General features: G+C 44.5%; 1 protein-coding gene across 8 annotated transcripts in view; it reads left to right on the plus strand.

Moving 5' to 3' along the window:
• The window catches only part of TDRD12 (tudor domain containing 12), a 66,921-nt gene that overhangs the window by 13,009 nt on the left and 30,792 nt on the right, over positions 1-23,120 (plus strand). For 7 of the 8 annotated variants that reach the window (XR_007123867.1, XM_047711098.1, XM_047711100.1 and 4 more), the window contains 9 exons: positions 2,198-2,253; positions 3,440-3,525; positions 7,034-7,223; positions 7,767-7,859; positions 14,818-14,912; positions 15,556-15,632; positions 18,446-18,526; positions 20,471-20,531; positions 20,925-21,032. Coding sequence is in view for 7 of the 8 variants with exons in the window: in XM_047711098.1 (XP_047567054.1) it covers positions 2,198-2,253; positions 3,440-3,525; positions 7,034-7,223; positions 7,767-7,859; positions 14,818-14,912; positions 15,556-15,632; positions 18,446-18,526; positions 20,471-20,531; positions 20,925-21,032 (847 nt within the window). In the remaining variant the exon portion in view is untranslated. The remainder of the gene's footprint in view (positions 1-2,197; positions 2,254-3,439; positions 3,526-7,033; positions 7,224-7,766; positions 7,860-14,817; positions 14,913-15,555; positions 15,633-18,445; positions 18,527-20,470; positions 20,532-20,924; positions 21,033-23,120) is intronic. The other variant, XM_047711096.1, reaches the window with a different exon arrangement.

A 23,120-nucleotide genomic window follows, 5' to 3' on the forward strand; every position in this document is an offset into this window, starting at 1 on the left:
CCCAAATGCACATATCTGGCCAGCTCCTGTCTTTGCCCCATTTTCCTAGTCTTGGGCCATTTTGTCAGTGTTTGTGCCGGACCCACCAGGGTCCCCCGCACTGGGCACTGCTGTGTCAGGGGTATGGCTGTCTGGACTCAGTTGCTACCTGATGTCCTGGGGAGCCCTCCCCTCCCCCCAGGACTATGGGGTTAAGGGAAGAAACACTGGGCACACCACAGTTCCGCCTTAACTTGCATGTCCTGGTGATGTTGCATTTTGTTCTCTGAACTTGGAAGGCAGCCCTCTTATGAATGCTTTTGCAGGATCTATGGAGACCCTCCATTGCCCCTCCCTGCTCCCCCCAGCACCTGTCATTCCCTTGAGATGGTAAACACAGGGCGCTGTGGCCGGCCTGAGAAGCTGCAGTAATAGACGCTGAGCCTGCTTGTCCCGGCTGACGCCAGCGTGCCCCGCCAGGCTCCCTGCGGCCCCCCCACACCCTCTTCGCCCTCAGAGACTCTGGAAAAGTGGGTCCCTCACACAGCAGCAACCCCTGCCTCCCACCTGTCCCTCTTCCAGAACAGCCAGCTGCTCACCCCCCACTCTGGTGCCATCTGTCCATGCCCAGCTCTCCCTCAGTGCCCCCCCTCGTTCTTGCCCCCTCTGTGTGACCACATTCTCCAGCTGTGGACACACCCTCCGTGCAGACACATGTTGTCCCTTCGTGTGGGCAGTTCATCTAGAATGTCTGTCTCAATATGTGTATTACGGGGGTGATAGATTTTGCCTAGTGGCCCTCCAGAAGGACTAGCGGTGTATGCTCCCATCACTGGGGTACAGAGAGTGCTGCTTTTTCGTGCAGCGTTGCCTGTCATCGAGCTTTTCCACTTTTGCTTGTTTGCTGTGTGAAGATGGTATTTTGTTTTAATTTGTATTTTTCTAACTTGTGAAGTTAGGTATCTCTTCATGTATATGTGTGTGAGAGAGAGAGAGACAGACAGACACCTTGACTGAATGAATGGTTTACCGTTGGATAGCCTAGATTGATTTTTCTCTTGGTCCATTTTCTTTTTTTCTTTTCTTTTCTTTTTTTTTAAGATTATTTATTTATTTGGCAGAGAGAGAGAGAGAGATCATAAGTAGGCAGAGAGGCAGGCAGAGAGAGAGAAGGGGGAAGCAGGCTACCTGCTGAGCAGAGAGCCTGACGCGGGGCTCGATCCCAGGACCCTGAGATCATTACCTGAGCCGAAGGCAGAGGCTTAACCCACTGAGCCACCCAGGTGCCCCTTGGTCCATTTTCTTATTAGAAATTTACTTTCTTTCTTTTTTTTTTTTTCTTTAAACTAACTAGGTAATTTCTTTGTGTGTACCAAGGGTTTAGAACCGCTGATGTAATTTTTTTTAACTTTTGGGAATCCTTTGTGATTTTCTTGAAGTAATGTGCTTAATATCTTTTTTAATAAAATAAAATAATACCTTCACCTAGGCATGGGGCTAGGGGCTTTATGTATTACCTCATTTAATCCTTAAAGCAGCCCTTAGAGGATGATGGTGGTATCAAACCATCACTGATCTGGGAAATCAAATCAGCAGAGAAATGTAAAAACCTAGCACTCTCCCATTTATTATGTTATTATTGCTCCTTGTTTCAGAATACTGGTTTCTCTTCATCTTCCACTGCCTACAGCTCTTATGATTTCCTTCCCAGAGCACAGGGAGGGGCAAGATGATAGAATGTGGGAGACAGAGGACAGGTGTCGGCAGGGCAGGCGTACCGGTAGACACTGGCCGGTGGCTCTCCCACAGCTTCTCTTTCCCTGTTGGTCTCCCCATCACAGACAGAGCCCTTGCTCTGTGCCAGCCTGCGTGCACAGCATCCCTGCCCCCGGGGGCTTGTGTTTGGCTGGGGAGAGAGACAGGTCCTGGGTCACTGGGGACACCAGTGCTGGGACAGGTGATGCCCTGGTGACAGGCACGGGCTGCTCAGGAAGCCCCAGGATGAACCTGTTCTTAGTCTCTGCGCTGGGTGCAGGCGGCAGTGGTGAGGGGAGCCCGTTGTGGGGTGTGGGTGGGATTGTCCCCCGCCAAAGTGGAGCCAGGCATCATATGTTCAGCAAGTAATGTCAGGAATGGCCAGCGCATGGCTCACGAGGTGGTGTTGGTGTCCTAGCCTCTGATTTTTATTTGGTAAGGTTGCATCTGTTTACCGTTCCAGACCTACCAAGAAGTGGGACAGCGCAGCTACTCAGTACTTCCAGAACATCCTAAAAGGTGAGGCAGGTGCATTGTTGTCGCAGCCTGCTTTGAACTGATGCCCAGGCCAGTTTGTCTTTCCATCAGCGAGGGGGTTTGAGATGGGCGCATTCGGCTTCTGGCCCCTCCTCATGGGGGTTCATCTGTTACCTGGGACTCCTTCTGCCCTGTCACAGCGACTCTGCACCCGTGAAAGTTTGGGGGTGGATGTGGACGTCAGTATTGAGAGTTGAAAGGAGAAAGGGGCTGCTTGGCTGAGGGGCTCTTCGTTTGCATGGGAGCCGCGCCCTGCCAAATGCACGTGCGTTTCCCGCAGCAACCAGTGATGGAAGCTGAGCTTTTCTCGTGGATACTGATGGTGTCGTGAGCATTATTGCCAGTTTCGGATGTGCAGCCTGTCGCAGAGCAGCTGTGCAGCGTGCTGTCTGTATTGTCTGTTGCTGCCAGTGAATTACAGCTTCACCTGCCGTCTGTCCTGACCCCCTGGCAGGCAGGGGCCAAGTCCCTGTACTGGCTGTCTGGGCTGCTCTGAGGAGAAGCGGGCGTGAAATGCCTGGGGTGCTGGCTCATCTCCTCCACCACCCCGCTCTCTGGCCAGAGTAGCCGGATGCTGGGCCCTGGGGGAAATGGGAGGTTGGGAGGGCCTCTGGCTTTGGAGACCTTGTGAGCCTGGGAGGGGCGGGGTGTGCTGGAGGGAGCAGGGCGCCTGGGACGGCATCTTGCCCTGCGCTTCCCTACAGCCTTCTCTGAGTCCAGCCTCCTTCCGGAGATGGGACAGGGACAGCTGTGAAGTGAAGGACTGAGCCCAGGGCCTTCAGGGTCCCCGTGCCCAGAGCTGCTGTGTGGGTGCTGGGTTCCGAGTCGCTGAGCACTCTGATGGGGTGTTTGCAGGGAGCAACAGACTCGGGTGAAAGACTGAGCGGGAAGTGGATTTGGGAGTCGCTGGAAGGGAAGAGGGCCAAGAACAGCTGGGGGAGGTGTTGGGGGGGGCGAGAGGCAGCAGCTGTGGAGTTGGGGGTGGAGGGTATGTGCCGACTTCATGCCAGAGAGCCTTCTCCTCTGCTCACCCACCCGCAGACGGCTGCTGCTCCAGCCGTTAGCTCTGGTGACCCTGCGTGACCCCAGGTGGTCAGCACAGGTGATTAGGTGGAATATAATTGCTTCAGTATCAGCTGATTTATTTTTTTTCACTTATGTTATTTAGCAACCACCCAGGTGGAAGCCAAATTATGTGCCGTGGAAGAAGATGCTTTTGAGGTCTACCTTTATGCAACTATAAAAAATGAAAAAGTGAGTGAAAGAATTGTATTTCAGAAATGTTTTATCCTTATTTAAATTTTTTATTTTAACAAAACAAAGTAAACACCAAGGAAAAGAATGCCATTCACACAGCATGGAAGGTTTTTGTGTTTTGTTTCTTTGGAGCGAGGGGAGGGGCGAGGGAGAGAATCTCAGCAGGCCCCATGCTAAGTGCGGGAGCCGGAGAGCCTCGCAGGGCTGATCTCGTGACCCTGGGATCCCGATGTGAAACCGAGAGTCAGACGCTTATGGACTGCGCCACCCAGGCGCCCCTGGCCTTCTCCATTTTCAGTTGGAACTCTGTACAGAAGAACTGGCCCATCGCCCCCATTTACTAATTGGTTTGGTAATATATCTTAGTGTGGACTCTTGGCTGTTGGTGTTACTTTAGGGAATAGACTCCATTACTGTCATCATTTTCTTGTTCAGATCGTCCCAGATTTGGCCATTAGCAGCTTCTTCAAAGTGGCTTGCATGTCCTTTCACTGTGCCCCATCATCGCTGGGAACTTGCTATTTTTGGTGCCACAGATGCTTTAGGCTAATTTTGTTGTTCTCCAGCCCAGCCCTAGAATCAACCACTTCTCCAAGAAGAGTGGTGTCCAGATAGCAAAACTGGGGCGTGAGATGTGCTTCCTGCTGCTAGGGTGTCATTGGTTGTAGGCCCTCTCCGCAGACAGGAAGTACATGTATGTGGAGTCACCCGTGGCCACACAGATTGATGCCTGGATCTGTCTGTCTGTACGTGGATCTGTCTGTCTACATGTATTAAGAGCTCTGGTATCAGGGCATCTGGGTGGCTCAGCGTCTGACTCTTGATTTTGGCTCAAGGTTGAAGGATCAAGCCCCCTGTCGGGCTGCATGCTGGGTGTGTAGCCTGCCTAAGATTCTCTCCTCCCCGGCTCATGCATGTGTGCACTCATTCTCTCTCTCTCTCTCCAAAAAAAAAAAAAGGAGCTCTTGTACCTCTAATTCCCGTTACTTACCTTGACACATGTTTCTAGCAGTGAGAAATCTGCACTTGTTAGATATACTTAATTTGATTAATCCTAATATTCACATAAAGTAATTCCAGAATTGCTAACTCACAATTCCTGTGAAAAAGAAGTTTGTCTAAAGGCAAAAAGCATGCAGCCAAAACAGTATTCAGAATTTACTTAGGTTAGTTCTTTTCTTCCCCTCCCTCCTTCACTGTGATGATGTTACTCATTTGCAGTAAGATTCGTTTGTTATTCTTTGTGGGGCATTTTGGGATTCCCCATGGCCTTGTCCGTTTCACCTGTGGCTTTTCATTCCTTATTTTGCAGTTTGGTAAAAATAACAAAATGCTGGCAATCGGACCGGTCTGGTGAAACATCTTTAAACTTCTCTTTGACCTCCTTCTCTCTTCTTGCTTTTCAAGTAGGTCCCTTTCCCTCTGTGACTGTACTTCAGGTGAGGGAGTGCAAAGGGTACACTTGTTAGCAGAGAAACATACGGCGGATGTGTGAGGCCATCACTGCCAGAAAAATGGTGCCTGGCATCCTTTTCCAGCTCCCTAAGGAAGCACAAGGACTTCCCAGGGTTTTTCTCTTCTTGGCCTGGCTTCTTTCATGCAGCGAAGTTATTTTTAGCATATGTCCACGTTTCGCTTGTATTGTCAAATACTCTTCTCTTGTCTGGATGTATTACAGCGGATTTACCTGGTCACGTCTTTTGGACATTTGAGTTGTGGCCAATTTGGGGCTGTTATAAATGAAGTTGGTATGAATATTCATGTATAGTTCTTCCTGTGAACCCTTGCGTTCATTTTTCTTGGGTGAGTACCTAGGAGTCAAATTTCTGGATGGGATTGTACTAGTAAGAGGCTGCCAGATGGGTTTTCCAAAGCGGTGAACTGTTGTACAGTCCGGTCAGCAGTGGATGAGAGCCCCAGTTCCTTCATGTCCTCTTCAGGGCTTGGATGGCTACTTTGATGGGCCTGTACTGGGGTATCATTGTGGTTTAACTTTGCATTTCCCTAATGACTTACGACAATGAGTATCTCTCCATACGCTATTTGCAATCTATGTATCTTCTTTGATGAAGTGTGCATTCAGATCTTTACCCCATTTTTTGGATAACTTTTTTTTTAAAGATTTTATTTATTTATTTGACACAGATCACAAGTAGAGAAGCAGAGAGAGAGAGGGGGAAGCAGGCTCCCCACTGACCAGGGAGCCTGATGTGGGGCTCGATCCCAGGACCCTGGGATCATGACCTGAGCCGAAGGTAGACGCTTAACTGACTGAGCCACCCAGTTGCCTTGAAGAAGACTTCTCTTTTATGAACCAGGGACTGGCAGAGGCTTAACCCACTGAGCCACCCAGGTGCCCTAGATAACATTTTATTTTATTTATTTTTTTAAAAGATTTTATTTATTTATTTGACAGAGAGATATCACAAGTAGGCAGAGAGAGAGAGAGAGAGCAGAGAGCCTGATGTGGGACTCAATCCCAGGACCCTGGGATCATGACCTGAGCCGAAGGCAGAGGCTTTAACCCACTAAGCCACCCAGGCGCCCCCAGATAACTTTTTAAATGGAAGTAAAGTTGGTACAGGATGTTCCGGGTGTACAACAGAGTGGTTGGATGAGTCTGTGCCTTATGCTGTGCTCATCACACACCATTATAATACCATTGACTCTTTTCGCACTGAACCTTTTATTCCCCCTGACTTACTCCTTCCACATTGGAGACCTTATCTCCCTCTCCCCTTCACCCTTTTGCACAACCCCTCCCCCTCTACCCCTCTGGCCTCCATCAGTACTTTGTATTTATGGGTCTGTTGGTGCTATTTGCTTGTTATTCATTTGTTTTTTTACATTCCACATATAAGTAAAATCATATGGTGTTTGTCTCTGTCTTATTTCACTTAGCATACTATCCTCTAGGTCCATTCATGTTGCAAATAAAGAATCTCATCTTTTTATGGCTGAGTAATATTCCATTGTATTTTACCCATTTTTTAGTTGGGTTGTTTATCATCTTTTTATTGCGTTTTGAGAGCTCTTTATATATTCTGGATACATTTCCATCCAGATTTTAAAAATATTTTCTCCCTGTCTGTGGATTGCCCTTCATCTCTTAATAGTGTCTTTTGAAGAGTAGAAATTTTAAATTTTGATAGTTTAAAATTTAAATTTTGAATTTTTATTAGGTTTCCTTTTATGATTGGTGCTTTGTCTTTGTCATCCCCCTAGATCTTTGCCTGGCAAAGTCATGTTAGCTCCCTGATGCTTTGTTCAAGAAGATATTTCTTAAGTTTTATACAGATTCTACTGTTTTTCTTACCAGGAGTGCTGGCCAGAAGTATCTAGTCCACCATTACCAGAGCAGGAGTCAAGAGATCAGTTTCTATCAGATTATGTTCTATAAAATAATATTTTCTGAAGATTGAAATTTGGGGTTAAGTTTGGGATATTTTCTGAACAGTCACTTGACTCTATTTGTCTTGTTCATGAAATGTTGCAAATTGTGCAGGTCTGTGTTAATGACGATCTGGTTGCGAAGAACTTTGCTCGTTATGTATCACCTAAGGAGAATAAGAACGTTGATTCTGTAGAGAAATCAAGATTGAGTACGAAGTCTGCATCCTTCTCCAGGAGACTCAATCCCGCACTCACTCTCTGGCCAATGTTCTTACAAGGAAAAGATCATCAAGGAATGGAAAGTGAGTGGATTCTCACCAATAGGTGTTTATTTTAAACTGTCTTATTTATACGAATCTTGTACTGATGTGAGTCATACAAACCTTTCCCCACATGCAGGCTGGGACTCGGGCTATTGATTAAACCCTGGTGGGTGTGTGACAGGCTTTGAAGTCCTGACCAGCTTGTTTGCTTTTACGAGAATGCCGAAAAACTGTCCTCAATTTCTTCTTAACATGGAGTTAAATTTTCAGAAGTCCAGAAGTTTGTAATTGAAAGATGTTACCCAAACAAAGTCGAATGTTTACCGTTTTAGACCCTTTTCAGAAGATCTGTTTATTAGGAGGGAAATGCGAGAAGAGACCGCCGTGGACGGTGGGAACAATCAGAGGTGTTTCTTTCTGAGCTCCCTTGTCCTTCACTCGTTCACGTTGCTTTCCTGCCCCATCAGGTCTCTCATGACCTTCCAGCAAAAGCAGGAGCTGAAAGAGTATGCTGCTGAGTTTTGCATTTGTCGTTTGGGTTTTATTTCATGCTTTAATCCTGGATTGTGTTCTTTCTGTCAGATTCACATGGTTTAACTTTTCTGGCTCAGTCCCTCCAGCATCGGTGGCCCAAGGGTGTTGCTGGTGAACTTGGGCCGACTGCTCTGATCCTGGGTAAGTTTACTTGCTTGCCTTACTTATGTCTAGCTGGCATAAAAGAACACTCAACTCTGTAAAGATTAGAAGGGCTGTGTAGAAGGGCTGCGCTGATTCTCTCTCCATCTCATGGAACCAATTGATGATGTAGATGCTGACAGAAATAACCTGGCCTTGTGGTCCTTACTTAGAGGATTTTTTTTTTAATAAAGATTTTATTTATTTATTTGACAGAGAGAGATCACAAGTAGGCAGAGAGACAGGCAGAGAGAGAGGAGGAAGCAGGCTCCCTGCTGAGCAGAGAGCCCGATGCGGGGCTCGATCCCAGGACCCTGGGATCATGACCTGAGCTGAAAGCAGAGGCTTTAACCCACTGAGCCACCCAGGCGCCCGGTCCTTACTTAGAGGATTTTTTAAAAGGATTTATTTATGTATTAGAGGGTGTGCATGTGTGAGCAGAGCTGGCCAGGGTGGGGGGCAGAGGGAGAGAATCCCAAGCAGACTCCCCGCAGACCCATGAAATCGTGACCTGAGCTGAAATCATGAGTTGCACACTTAATCAACTTAAGCCACCCTGGCGGCCCCTTACTTACAGGATTTTACTGTAAAGAACACACATAACAGGTCTCTGTTTATGTGCAGAGCTGATTTATTCCAGCCCAGCCATACGCAAGTGATGATTACGTGTTCTCAGAGTGTATGTATGGATTTGTGAGTGATTTTTATTTTAAGCAGTGAGGCACATAAAAGCAAGCGGCATTTAGGAGGGTAGGGACACCTAGTGTTTAACTCCCTATCTCCAAGGCACGTAACGGATTGCAGTTGTTGGACCAGCCCCTTTGATTCTCGGGCATCCTCTGGTAATTCCTGCACTCCTTGCCTCTTCCACTGGGCGCAGGTACACCGAGTGTTTCACACACGGAATATCATAACCTCAACAAGTTAAAGCTTTTGCCTTCAGAATTACTTCCTACAGTTAGTGTTGTGTTTAATTACTTTGGTAATGTTGTTTACCATAGAAAAAATACAGATAATCAAAGGTTTAAAAACCTGTCATTTTTAATAGCTACTTACTGAAATGTTAGGCTCTTGCTTTCCAGAGTTCTCCACTCCTGAGGGTTGTGGGTGACATTTTTACCTCACAGAAATTGGGTTCCATACATACCTCTGTGGAGTGTTTTTCAGTTAACGTATGGATGAACTTCAAGGTCACACGTGTCCGGGATCACGTGAGTTTAAGGACATGAGCTCTGATGTGAGACGGATAGGATCTTGGTGTCCCTCCTGCTGGGTGATGGAGGGAAACACTGTTCCCATCATGGTGACTTGATTAAATGGGGGATCCATAGACCCAGCTGACATGGCCCTGCCCCTGGCCTGGGGCCCACGTGGCACATTGCCCCCCCCCCCCACTTATTTCTGATGTGCCTCCTGTAGGGGTCTCAGCTGAGTGTTTCTCCTGAAACGTGCCCGTTACTGAAGGAAGAAATACAAATGGAAATAAAAATACATGCCCGCTCCTACTGGAGCAGGAGAAACACCAGGCATTTTATGTAGTGTGCGGACACTGCCCAGCCTTCTGTCATGTGAATATGTCATGGTTTTTTTTTTGTTTTGTTTTTTTGTTTGTTTGTTTGTTTAAGTAGCCCCAGGTTGCTGGACAGTGACTGTTTCCCACTTTTCCTTACCATGATCAGTGTCAAGATCCATTGTGTGTGTCTTTGAAAAGGAAAAGGTTGATGGTAAAGGGAAGCTGATGGGAGATGTAACTGATGGTCATGTGAAAGCAAGATTACTAGGTGCTCCTTACCCAAGCACAGATTTCCTTTTCCTTGTAATCGTGGTGAGAAGGTATTTCAACTGTATTTTTTGGTACTTCTCTTTGAAATTGTCTTATGTTTTTAAAATCAAAGTATAATACTTTGTTAATACTTGGTTAAACAATCAAATAGTGCAGAGCTAATGAAAAGTGATGAGAAGTAATTTTCTCTTTCCGGCCTCTTCTCACCTCAGGCTGTTCCTGCGAGGTAAACCTTTATCGTTCCCTTTACCTTTTTATTTGGACGGTTGTCTCTAGATTTTGAAACCTTTACAATTAATTAATTTTCAGTTTTAATTTACCATTTCTAGGCTTATCAGTTCTAGACTCTGTCTTTTTTTAAAAAATATTTTATGTATTCATATGTTTGAAGCCCTAACCACCCCCGGTGTGACTGTATTTAGGGATAGAGTTCTTGAAGAGGTAGTTAGTCCTGGGAGTGGAGCCCTAGTTCAGTAGGACTGGTGCCCTTGTTAAGAAGAGGAGGAGACCCCAGAGGGCTTCCTCTCCTCCATGTGAGGACACACAAGAGGGCAGCCATTTCCAAGCTAGGAGGATAGCTTCTAGATCTGACTTGAGATCTGTCTTCTTTTCTTATATACACATTTAATACTATAAGTTGCCTTCCAAGTACTGTTTTCACTACATCCCACAAATTTTGATAAGCTGTATCATAATTTTCATTCAGTTTAAGCTATTTTTAAATTTCTCAAGATTTCTTCTTGATCCAAGTGTAATTTAGAAGTGTGTTGTTTAATCTCTAAGTGTTTAGGGATTTTCCCAGCTATCTTTTTGTTTCTGCATTAGTTTGATTCCATTATGGTCTGAGAGCATACATTGTGTAATTTGTATTCTTTTAAATTTTTCATATCTTTTTATGGCCATACTGTGATGCTCTCTTGTTAGGCACATCTGCCTTAAGGACTGCTCAGTCCTCTGGGAGAATTGACTCCTTTATCACTATGTAATTAATGCCTCTGTCCTTCATAATTTTTCTTGTTCTGAACTCCACTTTGTCTGAAATTAATGTAGCTACTTCAGCTTTCTTTGGTTAGTGTTAGCATGGTGTATTTTTCTTCATCTCTTTATTTCTGTCTTAATATTTGAAGTGTGGACAACATGTAGTTGGTTGGGTCTTGTTTTTGTTCACTCTGACGACCTCTTTGATTGGTGTATTTAGACCATTGCCATTTAAAGTGATTATTGGTAGAGTTGGATTAATATTGACCTTTTTTTTTTTTAAACGATTTTCTGTTCATTCCCTTGTGTTTTGCTCCTGTTTTTGTCTTCCATTCTTTCTGTGCTATCTGTAGTTGTAATTAAGCATTTTATATGATTCTGTTTTCTTTCCTTTCTTAACATACTGGTTATACTTCTTTTTCACTTATTTTAGTGGTTGCCTTAGGGTTTACAATATGCTTTTACAACCAGTCCGAGTCCACTTTTAGATAACACTGTACCACTTTGCAGTGCAAGTATGATAACAAAATATTCCTAATCCCTTCCTCTTGTCCTTTGCACTTTGCATTGTTATTATTAATTTGACTTATCCATCAGCACACATGGGCATATATATAGAGTCGACCTTGAGAACAAAACTGGCAGTTATTTTACCAACAAATGGGTTTATTTGGGAATAGTAGAGAATTACAGTTCAGGACAGGCAACTACAGCAAAACGATATGGTGATCCAGAGTACAAAGGAGAAGGTGGCTCTTTTACAGAGGAAAAGGGGGGACTTGGGAGGGGCTGTTAAAAAGTCCATTGGAATAAAGTGGGAGTTCAAAGTGTAGTGGCTTTTCATTGACTGAGTTGTGACAATCTCTCATTGGCTGGACTGTTGCTGGGCAAGGAGAAATTCTGGGTTTCTTCCTGTTGGAAAATGCGAGGTGCATCTCTTCCTGTTGGGTCCACCAGGGCTGAGGGCTGCTGCAGCCTGAGAGCTCCCCCTTCTGGCTTCCCTACTCCTATCCTAAATTAGGTTATTAATGTTATTAGGATTAGTATTTCCACGACTGGTTTATTTTTCTTCTTTCTCAGGTACATATTTTAGTACTTTCAGAAGAGGATTGTGGGTAATAGATGTTAACATCTGCTAATAGTTAAACCAGATACGGTATTCCAGGGTCGTTCTTTATTTTCCTCCAACAGTGGAGATAGTGATTCATTTTCTCCTCATCTGTCAATCTGTTGGTTTTTCTTTTGTAGTTACTATGTTCTGTTGATGTTTTTTTAGATTTTTCTCTTTATCCTTGATAATTTTGCAGTTTCTTTACAATGTGTCTAAGAGTGGATGGTTCAGATTTATTTGTTAACACATGGAATTTTTTAATTGCAGAATTCATGTCTAACTTGAATTTCTGAAAAGCATTAGATGTTAACATTTGTAAAAATGTTATCCTCTTTTGTCTTAGATGTAGATTAGTGTTTCTTTATCATCTATTTTTTATAGCTTTCTTTGCATTTACTTTTTATTTCTCTGGACTCAGTTTTGAAAGGTTTTCTTAATTCTTTAAATTACCACTTTTCTCTAGGGGCGCCTGGGTGGCTCAGTGGGTTAAAGCCTCTGCTTTCGGCTCAGGTCATGATCCCAGGGTCCTGGGATCAAGCCCCGCATCGGGCTCTCTGCTCGGCAGGGAGCCTGCTTCCTCCTCTCTCTCTCTGCCTGCCTCTGCCTACTTGTGATCTCTGTCAAATGAAATGAATAAAATCTTTAAAAAAAAATAAAAATAAATTACCATTTTTCTCTTAGCTTTCAGCTTAATATTAACTTCACCTTTTTGAATTTTCAATCTGATGACTTTCTTGCCGCTGGAGTTCTGATAGGTTCTTTTTCATGTCTGTGTATCTTTTTATATCCACTCGGTTTGTTTCATGAACCTGAATCCTTTTTTTTTTTTTTTTTTAAAGATTTTTTATTTATTTGACAGAGAGAGAGATCACAAGTAGACGGAGAGGCAGGCAGAGAGAGAGAGAGAGGGAAGCAGGCTTCTTGCTGAGCAGAGAGCCCGATGCGGGACTCGATCCCAGGACCCTGAGACCATGACCTGAGCCGAAGGCAGCGGCTTAACCCACTGAGCCACCCAGGCGCCCCGAACCTGAATCCTTTTTATCTCTTGGGTATCTTTAGTATATTTATTTTAGAGTCCTTTTCAGGTGCTCTTTTATCTCCCTTTCCTCAGGTATGAATCTCTACTGCCTGACAAAACCTTTGTGGGTTTTTTTTTTTTTTTAACATTTATAATGACATTGATTTGTAGACTTTGTGGTTTTGTTTGAAAGCTTGTGTTGCATGGACATTTATTCTCTGAGCAAATTTCGTCCATCACCTTCACTCCTGGATCCAGAGCAGAGTTTTTATTTTTGGCTATAATGAAACACCCTGAAGAGAGAATGTATTTTCAGACCCCAAGATTCCATGACAAGCAGGCTTGGGCACCAAATTACTTTAAAGAAAGATTAGACCAGTTTACAACATCATCTCACATTTCCAGTGTTTACTATTTGTTTTAGTGACTTATGTTATTTAATAGATAAAAGTTGTACCTTGTCATTTCAGTTGTGTTTCTCTTATTGATGCTTAGTGTGAACACTTTCCAGGATTGCTTGTGTAGTGTCCTAAAAAACAATTGCTGGATTGATGTCCTTTTCTTTTCTTTTCTTTTCTTTTTTTTTAAAAGATTTTATTTATTTATTTGACAGATAGAGATCACAGGTAGGCAGAGAGGCAGGCAGAGAGAGGAAGGGAAGCAGGCTCCCTGCTGAGCAGAGAGCCTGATGTGGGGCTCAATCCCAGGACCCTGGAATCATGACCCGAGCCGAAGGCAGAGGCTTTAACCCACTGAGCCACCCAGATGCCCCCAGGCCTCAGATTTTACCCAAGCGTAATTACCTTGCTTGATTATTCAGATTCACAGAACAGTGTTTGTCACTTTTCCAAATCCGATCTAGGCCTAAAGAATAAAAATATTTGAAAGAGTCTGCTTTAGAATTTTGCTGCCCGCTGGCTACTCAGATTCAGCCTGTTTCCTAATGCCTTCTGTGCCTGATGTGCGGTTAAGAAGTGAGATGCACAGGTGTCGTCCCGAATCATTGCTTAAACAGTTACAGTTGATGCTCTGGTTCTGATTGCTTTGTGACAAACATTTGATAATGCTTAGTGGTGTAAACCATTTTATATCATGTATGGATTCTGTGGTTGGGAATTCAGAGTGGGCACAACAGAAAGGGTTTGTCTCAGTTCCCCAGTGGCTGGGGCCTCAGCTGGGGAGACCTGAAGGCTGGCGGTGATGAAGCAGATGGATTCATTTGAAACTTACACAGTGACATCTCTGGCAGCTGATTCTAGCCTTTAGCTGGGACCATGATTGGGGGCTAATCCAAAATACCTATAGTGACTTTTCCATGGGGCTGCTTCAGCTTCTTCCCAGCATGCTGGCTGGGTTTCGACAGCATTCAAGAGGACAGGTCATAAGTACCTGGCATTTTGGCTGGTTAGCTTTGAGGTAACGTAACCCCACTTCCATGTTGTTTACAACTGCCCGCCCCCCAGCCCCCGCCCCGTGGCTCATGGGATGGCAGTACAGAGCCCATTTCTCAGCAGGACACATATCCATGTCAAATTGTAAGAAGAGCATGTATGTTGGGAGACATGTTGTGGCCCTCTTTGAAAAATAATGGTCTGCCAAGGTGGGAAAGTAAATCCAGTTTAATTGCTTGTAAACCAGTAAAGGAATTATTTAAACATCTTTTAATGTGACAAGGGTTGAAACAAAAAAATTTATTTTTATTTATTTTTTTTTAGATTTTATTTATTTATTTGTCAGAGAGATAGGGAGAGCACAGGCAGGCAGAGTGGCAGACAGAGGCAGAGGGAGAAGCAGGCTCCCCGTGGAGCAAGGAGCCCAGTGTGGGACTCGATCCCAGGACGCTGGGATTGTGACCTGAGATGAAGGCAGCCGGCTAACCGACTGAGCCACCCAGGCGTCCCTGAAACAAAATTTTTAAATTTAATCTCCTCAAGTAAAGTTTAATTCAAAACCCTATTCCATAAAAATTTCATGTATTAAGGTTTTTATGATTGTACTTTTAAGTTTATAATCATTTTCTATTAATAGCACTTTCTAAGATAGGTCTTCTTCACTTTTTGTTTTGCAGATAGAACTATAAAATGTAGGGATTCATTGAGAGGTTCACCTAAAAAAAAGTCTGAAAAGAAACAACAGCACATCTCCTTGAAAGATGTAAATAAGGTTGTATTTTAAAATGTTCACTAGGTATAAAGTTCATACAGTGTTAATTTTAGAATATTCTTGTTTGAAATCTAGGAACCAAAGTATGTTTTCTGTTAAGAATTCCTTGGCTCTGGTAGTGTCTTTCAGGAAGATATATAGTTTGTGTGTTTGCTCTAATTCAAAAGAACAAGAGAACTCCAGATTCCCTCTTGTTCCTGGCCTAGGAGCTTCTCTTCAAGATTGGGTATTTATGCTCATTTAACAAGGGAATGAAAACCTGAGATTATGGGACAATCTAATTGTTCAAGTCTAACCTGTCTTTCCAGTCCTTGGACAAGACAAGTGAAATAATTATAGGACATGCTGTATCTGTAATTATTTATCAGTATTTATACTGGTATTTACAATTTGCAATTATTTATCTGTATTATATATCAGGACATGCTGAGTATCTGAAGTGCCAACTGCTTGCTACTTGGATTCTTAATGTAGTGGTTGGAGCAGTGACATAATCACATTATCCAGTTCTTTGTCCATGTCTGTGTTGCTTGAAAATGATCGGGGATGGTTGTTTGTGAGAATGATTCCCATGGAATTTTAACTCCATAAGAATATGTATCTTGCTAGCATACATATTCTTTCTAAAAAAATTTTTTTTCAGTGTGTTAAATCCTCCGTGTACTGGCCAACAAAGAGGGGAATAACCATATATGCTGAGCCAGATGTGCCTGCCACGAGGTATGATTTGAAAATTCAGTGTAATTGAATAGATACATGAGGGCAATATTGTCTTACATGGTGTTCTATATGATTGGTGATAGGAAAGGATTCATTTTCGGTAAAGAGTGGCCCTGGAAATTTTTATTCAACCTATATTAATTTAAAAGAAAAGCATAGAACAACTGGTTAGTAGCACAGCTAACCAAAAATTGGTAGTGGCCGTAGGGTCTCTGTGTTACCTTGTTGGACAAAGTTATTTCTGTGAGATCGGTGCAGTGGAATTGTCCTGCTATAAAGGCTGGTATGTGCAGGGCAGGTGGTAGTACACAGTGGTGGAGGGCAGAGACTGGCTGCTGATGAGGAGCATCTGAGGCTTTGACTGAAACCCTGTCCACTTCAAGTGGCAGGCTGATGATGTTTGTGAAATCACAGAGAAGTCGCACTATTGCACCGTGTCACAAATGGTGTAAGATCTTAACATTATGTGGTCCGTTCCTCCCCTCCTGGGCTGTATGCTCGTGTCGTCCTACATTTCGTTTACACGTTCTTTATACAGCTTAGGCTCTAGTATCATTTGTACCTAAATAGTCAGTGGTCTTTCGAGAGATTTAAATAAAGAGAAAGGAAAATACCTTCGGTGTTTACCTCTGTGGTTACCATCAGTGCTTTTCACTGTATGTGTGGATCCAGATCTCCCATCTAGTATCGAGCTTGTCCCTGAAGAACTACCTTTACTGTTGATTATATTGCAGATCTGCTGGTGATGGATTCTTTTGACATTTACGTGTCTGGAAAAATTATTTCAGCTTCATTTTTGAAAAAAGGGTATTTTTGCTGGGTATAGAATTCTAGGTTGACCGTTCTTTTTTCCCAGATACTGGCGTACTGTCTGCTTGCTGCATGATTCCCAATGCAAAAGCTACTGTCATCTTTTTCTTTGTTCCCGTGTTTGCAGCATGTCTTTCTCCTCTGACTGCATTTGAGATTCTTCTGTTTGTTTCTGGTTTGAGCAGTTTAACTATATATGCCTTGGTGTAGTTTCTCTCCTGTCTGGTTCTTGTGCTTGGTGCTCATTAAGGTTCTTCATATGTAGGTGTCTGTCTTGCATCAGATTTGGAGAGCATTCAGCTGCTACTGTACAGGAGTTGTCTGCATGTGTCTCTTTCTCCCGTCTTTTTGAGACTCTGATGAGACAAGTAGCACACCTTTTGATATTGTCTGAAAGGTCCCTGAGACTTGGCTCATTTTTTTTCTTTTACCCTTTTTCCTTGCTATTCTCCAGAGCAGTAATTCTGCTAAGGTATCTTTAACTTAACTGGACCTTCTGTCATTTCCGTCTTGCTATTTAGCACGTCTGCTGAATTTTTTAATTTAATGTATCGTATTTTCCCATTCTAAAATTTGTCTGATATTTTTTATAGTTCGTATTTCTTTGCTGAGAACTGTAGTTGTTGCACTCAAGAGTGCTCGCCCCTCCCTCTCTTCGGGGTCAGGGTTGCAATAGCTGCTTTAAAGTACATGATACTTCCCACTTGTCTGCCATCCTGGAGTTCCCACCTACTGGTCATCTTCTCCCTTGACAGTTGATCTGGTTTCCCTGGCTCTTTGTGTGTTGTGTTCTGGATATTTTGAATATTACGGTGTGAGACCCTGGTTTCTATTCAAATCCTCTGGACAATGCTGGCCGTGGTGTTTCTGTTTATTTTAGTGGTAAGTCAGGGACCCCATTCAGGTGCCAGGTTCTGGCTCCGTTTGGGTGGTGACCTCAGTTTTGCTTGGGGTCTGTTCTGAATGTGCTCAGGCATGAGGCAAGCCTGGGACTTCATAGACAGGGATGGGGAGCCCCCTCTCTCCAGCACGCTCTCTTTTTTTTTTTTTTTTTCTGGGATATTCTTCACATTGACCATTTTCTGGATGCTCCCTCTGTCCAAGTAGATGGTGGTTTTTCATGGAGAAATGGCTACACAGTTCTGTATGCTTGGGGCTGCTTGTGGAGCAAAACAGCATTGTAAACGAGAAAGGAAAGAGATGGAGGTTCCCCCGTGTCTATGGACCCTGGGGCCCATTTCCCAGATCCTTTAGAGGAGTTTGGGGTGACAGCCCCCTGTCATCACTGCAGCAGCATGACTGAGCTGGCCTCGGGGCAGGGCCAGGAGAGGAAAAGGGAAAAGAGAAGTCAGTCGGTATAGCTGTTTGGCCTGGCCACCCCTTCCTGCTTCTCTGGCCTGAAATAGAGGGTTTCTCTCAGTGCTTCGTGTCAGCAGCCGCTGAGTGGTTCTGTGTCTGGGGCTGGCCTCAGGCCAACACCAGGAGGCAAAGGAGTATAAAATTCCAGGGAATTCTCCACGATGCTGGCGGTTTCTCTCCCCTTTGGTTCTGCACTTTACATAGAGTTTCCAGCTGAGGTCAGACGTGAGACAGGCTGTGGAGGCCTTATGCCGTTTTGGTGATCACCGGCGCCCTCAGTGTGGTTTTTACCCTTAGAGGGCAGTGTCCGTTCTCACAGAAATAGATCTACTTATGAAGAGGGACTCACTCATTTGTGCTACTTACTGGGAGTTTTCTCCCAGAAAATAAAGGCATTTTCAGGATTGGTGCAAATGGGCTTAGAAATTTTTTTTTTAAGATTTTATTTATTTATTTGACAGAGATCACAAGTAGGCAGAGAGGCAGGAAGAAGCAGGCTCTCTGCTGAGCAGAGAGCCCAATGCGGGGCTCGATCCCAGGACCCTGAGATCATGACCTGAGCTGAAGGCAGAGGCTTTAACCCACTGAGCCACCCAGGCACCCCAAGGGCTCAGAGATTCTAATGAATGTTTTTTGGTTCCTAGTGCTTTATATCAGAAGCCAAATGAGAAACCACTTAGGTTGGCCGAGAAGAAAGAACACAATGAGAAGAATGGCTGTGTGAAGTATGAATTTTTTTCCTTGTTCTAAATATTTTATTGAAATAATTGTAATAAAATTATAAGCAGGAAGAATTTACATATGATTTTATTATTTATTTCAAACTTGCATTCCCATGTGGAAAATACACCAACAGTGTCTGCTGTAGGCTTTGAAATTATTTTTCCTGTTCACTAGGGTAGATTTTTCTTGTAAAATCTTCGTTCCACTGTACATAGTCATTTTTTTAAAAAGATTTTTATTTATTTATTTGAGAGAGATCACAAGTAGACAGAGAGGCAGGCAGAGAGAGAGAGAGGGAAGCAGTTTCCCCACTGAGCAGAGAGCCCGATGTGGGACTCCATCCCAGGACCCCGAGATCACGACCCGAGCTGAAGGCAGCGGCCCCAACCCACTGAGCAACCCAGGCACCCTGTACATAGTCATTTTCTGCCTTCCCGTGCTGATCCTTATTCTCTTGATAAAGTTTTATGAAGCAATTTAGATACAGTTGGTCTCTGGGGCTGTTGATCTTCTGTGGGTTTGCGTCTGCTACCTTCCCAGTTCTCTTATGCTAATGGGGTCTTCCACGGGCTGGAGAAACTACGTAGTTACTTGCAGTATGGAACTGGGTGGTGGTTTTTTTGTTTTGGGGGGGGGGTTTGTTTTGTTTCGTCTCATCAGATTCACAAAGAAATATTCACTGACAAGTTGTTACCAGTAGAGTAGTAACTTTATTTCATACTTGTTTAAGCCCTGAAACATTCTCATACTCATGTTTATGATTTCTTACCATACCAGCCTAAAAACACTATATCCCAAGTAACTGGCTGCTCCGAAGTCACCACAGTGGCCCGGGATCTGCGACAGTTGAGAGCTGTGTCGGTCACACTGTATCCACTGATCAGCCTGGGATGACTGCGGGGAGGGCGTTGACTGCAACACCATTTGGGCTCCCTGCCTCCTGGAGCCTGGGCCAGGGGCTGTGGAGGTGGCCCTGGAGCCCACAGATCTGGGGGTGGCTATCAGGGCAGCTCTGTTGACCCCTTCCTCCCAGGGAGTCCTCCACACTACTCCCCAGAGGCCGTGGGGCTGCATGTGATGGTTTTCCCTGGAACGAGAGACCTTGCGTTATCCATGCAGCTCATTTCTTATTTTCATTACATTAAATTATAACTTGAAAAGTCACCCTGAGATACTCTCTTGCCTTTTACTTTTCTATTAAAAGGTAGTATTTTTCTCTCCTCTTGGGTGAAATGCCGTTTACTTAGGACCCATTGATTCAACTGCAGCAGTTACTCTGCCCGTGGTTCAGGATTATGGCACAGAAGGGAGAAAGCGGTGGGTTTCTCAGCAACGTGAGATCACCTGGTGATCACGCAGTCTTTCTTCATGTTCAGAACAGGTGTTCCTGGGATTGGCAGTGCTGTGTCCACGGCCCGGGGGCCAGGGTTCAGGGGCAAGCACCGTACTGACCTGACCTCTGTGGCCTTTGCCGTACAAAAAACAGGACAAAAGGAGACGAGCAGTAATTTCATAGCTATGCCTTGGGATATATGGTTGATCCTTGAACAACATGGACATTTGGAGTGCTGACCTCCCACACAGTTAAAAGTCTGCGTATAACTTGTGACCCCCGCCCCAAACTTAGCTACCCTAATAACCTACTGTTGACCAGAAGCCTTTCCAGTAACGTAGTCAGTTAACATGTGTTTGTATGTTTTGCTTATTACATATTGTCGTCTTAAAATGAAGTATGCTGGAGAAAAGAAAATGTTACCAAGAAAATCACAAGAGAAAGTACATTTTTAGTACTCTACGGTAATCTGCACATAAGTGGGTGTGCACAGCTTAAGGCCCAGCCGTATGTTTCATTTTATCTCTGTCAAGGAAGAATTAAGATTATAACTCAGCTGAAGAAATACTAACACTCCTTTTTCCTTCACATTGCCCTTTTCACTACTTTATAGATTGTTGCAGTTTTTAAATCCTGATCCTTTGAGAGCTGATGGGATCTCTGATCTGCAGCAGGTATGACAATCCTACAGAAAAAATTAAAAATCCACGACAACTCTTTACTCTTTCAGTCTCTCTCCTTCCTCGTCTGGATTTGAGATGAGAAGAGAAACCCCCTTAGGTAGTGTCTCTCCCTGAAGAGATTCTCCAGTGAATTATTGTCTTAGAGACATTGTTATTATTTGGCCGGGGGTGGGGGGTTAGTAGGTGCTCTTCCTTTCATTTTGGTAGTTTGGGTGGGGTTTGATGAGCATATATACCTCAGCCGTCCTTCCTTTTCCCAAAGTGGTTCACTTCCTGTGCTGGCAGGGTTGGGGGGGTGCTGTGTGTGACAGGGACAGGGCTCTGCCAGTGGGCGGGGCGGGGCATCTGCCAGCGGGCGTCTGACAGGCAGGCGTGCTGTCTCAGCTGCAGAGGCTGCGGTCCGGCTCCCAGCAGCCCTTGGCCGTGCTCCGGAACAAGATCGAGCCTTGCTTGACCGTGGACACGGCGCCACTTTCGGCAGACCTGAGAAAGGTAAAAGTGCTCCTGAAGGCGGGCTCCTGGAGGAATGCTCACCTGTTGTAACACAGGAGGATTTTTAGGAAACCCTTCCAAGGCTGCACTTGAGTCATTTCTTAGCCTTTGAAATCCTCTGTTAAGCTTTTGTTAATAAGTTCTCATGTGTTCTTCAGGTTAACTTCCTATAGGTGAATAATATTTCTTTGGCAAAACCACTCTATAACTCCTCATGCTTTTCTTTTTTAAAAGATTTTATTTATTTGACAGAGATCAGAAGTAGGCAGAGAGGCAGACAGTTGGTGGGGTAGGGGGGCAAAGCATGCTCCCTGCTGAGCAGAGAGCCCGATGTGGGGTTCGATCCCAGGACCCTGAGATCATGACCTGAGCTGAAGGCAGAGGCTTAACCCACTGAGCCACCCAGGTGCCCCTCTTCATGCTTTTCTGAGATAAGTTTTCAGATGTGTCTCTGGAAAGAGGCTTATAAGGAGCAACAACTTACCAGGGCAGTTATGCTATATTTCCAAGTGTTCTTCTCAAAACTACTTTCGAGGGGCGCCTGGGTGGCTCAGTGGGTTAAAGCCTCTGCCTTTGGCTCAGGTCATGATCCCAGGGTCCTGGGATCAAGCCCCACTTCGGGCTCTCTGCTCAGCGGGGAGCCTGCTTCTCCCTCTCTCTCTGCCTGCTTCTCTGCCTACTTGTGATCTCTGTCTGTCAAATAAATAAATAAAATCTTTAAAAAAGAAAAAAACTGCTTTTGAGACCTGCCATTTCAGTTAGTAATTTGATCATGCATGCTTATCTATTTCCTCCTTGATTCAGAAAAAAAAAAAAAAAAAGGACAAGCTAAATCCACGAGGATGAATTGAATGAAAGCGAAGTCTTTAATGGCCTAGAAATTTCCGCAGGCTTTCGGAAGATGGAAAACAGGCAGCAGAGTGTGGTTGACTAGTAGAGGAAGGAGAAGTAGGGGGCTCTGACCTTCCCTCTTCCCTCTTCCTGAGCATCCACAGTCAGCCTCTCGGGAAGGATGATCTTTCTGAAGGAAGTGAATGACCCTAGAAATGTCCTTCGGATGAATTCTTCTAGTGAAGACACCTGCTCAGCTGCCCTGGCTTCCTCTAGGGCTGTGGTACTGATAGTGCCGAGCTCTGCGCTGGCCACACTTCTTCCAGCCCGCTTTTAGTGGGCCTCCTCCCTGCAAACAGATGTCAGGGATCCTTAGACATTTGATAAAAGCTCCCACCTAAAAAGAAAATAAAAGCATTAAAAAAAAAAAAAAGACCAAAATAAAACTCTGAAGGAAACAAACAGTGTAAGCAGTAGAAAGAAGATAACGCAAGACACCTGGGTGGCTCAGTTGATTAAGCTGCTGCCTTCAGCTCAGGTCATGATCCCCGTCCTGGGATCTAGTCCCACATAGTGCTCCTTGCTCAGCGGGGAGCCTGCTTCTCTCTCTGCCTGTTCTGCCTGCTGCCCCCCTGCCTGTGCTCTCTCTCTGACAAATCTTTTTTAAAAAAAGATAATGCTACAAAATAAATACCTTCAGAGATAAGTATTAACAGTACTTACAAACAGTAACTGGGTGTTACAAAAAGGCCCAGAGGATAAAAATGGTTCTTGGAATTTCAGAATGCTGTTGAGCTAGAAACCAACCAGCAGATTGGAGGGAGAAAATGGAAACTATCAGAAAGTAGAGCAAACAGACGAGGTGGAAATGGAAACAATTTGAGGGTCATTTCAAGGTCCATTCCCTGAAGTGGGGATTTTTTTTTTTTAAACATTTTATTTATTTGACAGAGATCACAAGTAGGCAGACAGGCAGGCGGAGAGAGAGGGGGAAGCAGGCTCCCTGCTGAGCAGAGAGCCCGATGCGGGGCTTGATCCCAGGACCCTGAGATCATGACCTGAGCTGAAGGCAGAGGCTTTAACCCACTGAGCCGCCCAGGTGCCCCAATTTTTTAGAAGAGCAGAGGAAGTAGGCAGAAAATTATAAGAGCAACACACAAGTGGTTTCCAGTCCTCATGGAAGGACTGAACAAATTAGGAGAGTTCCCTTCCCACAGCCCAGCACAGAGAGGGGGCAGGATCACTCCAATCGGGGGC

Source organism: Lutra lutra, chromosome 17 (assembly GCF_902655055.1).
Source record: "Lutra lutra chromosome 17, mLutLut1.2, whole genome shotgun sequence".
NCBI classification, from domain to species: domain Eukaryota; kingdom Metazoa; phylum Chordata; class Mammalia; order Carnivora; family Mustelidae; genus Lutra; species Lutra lutra.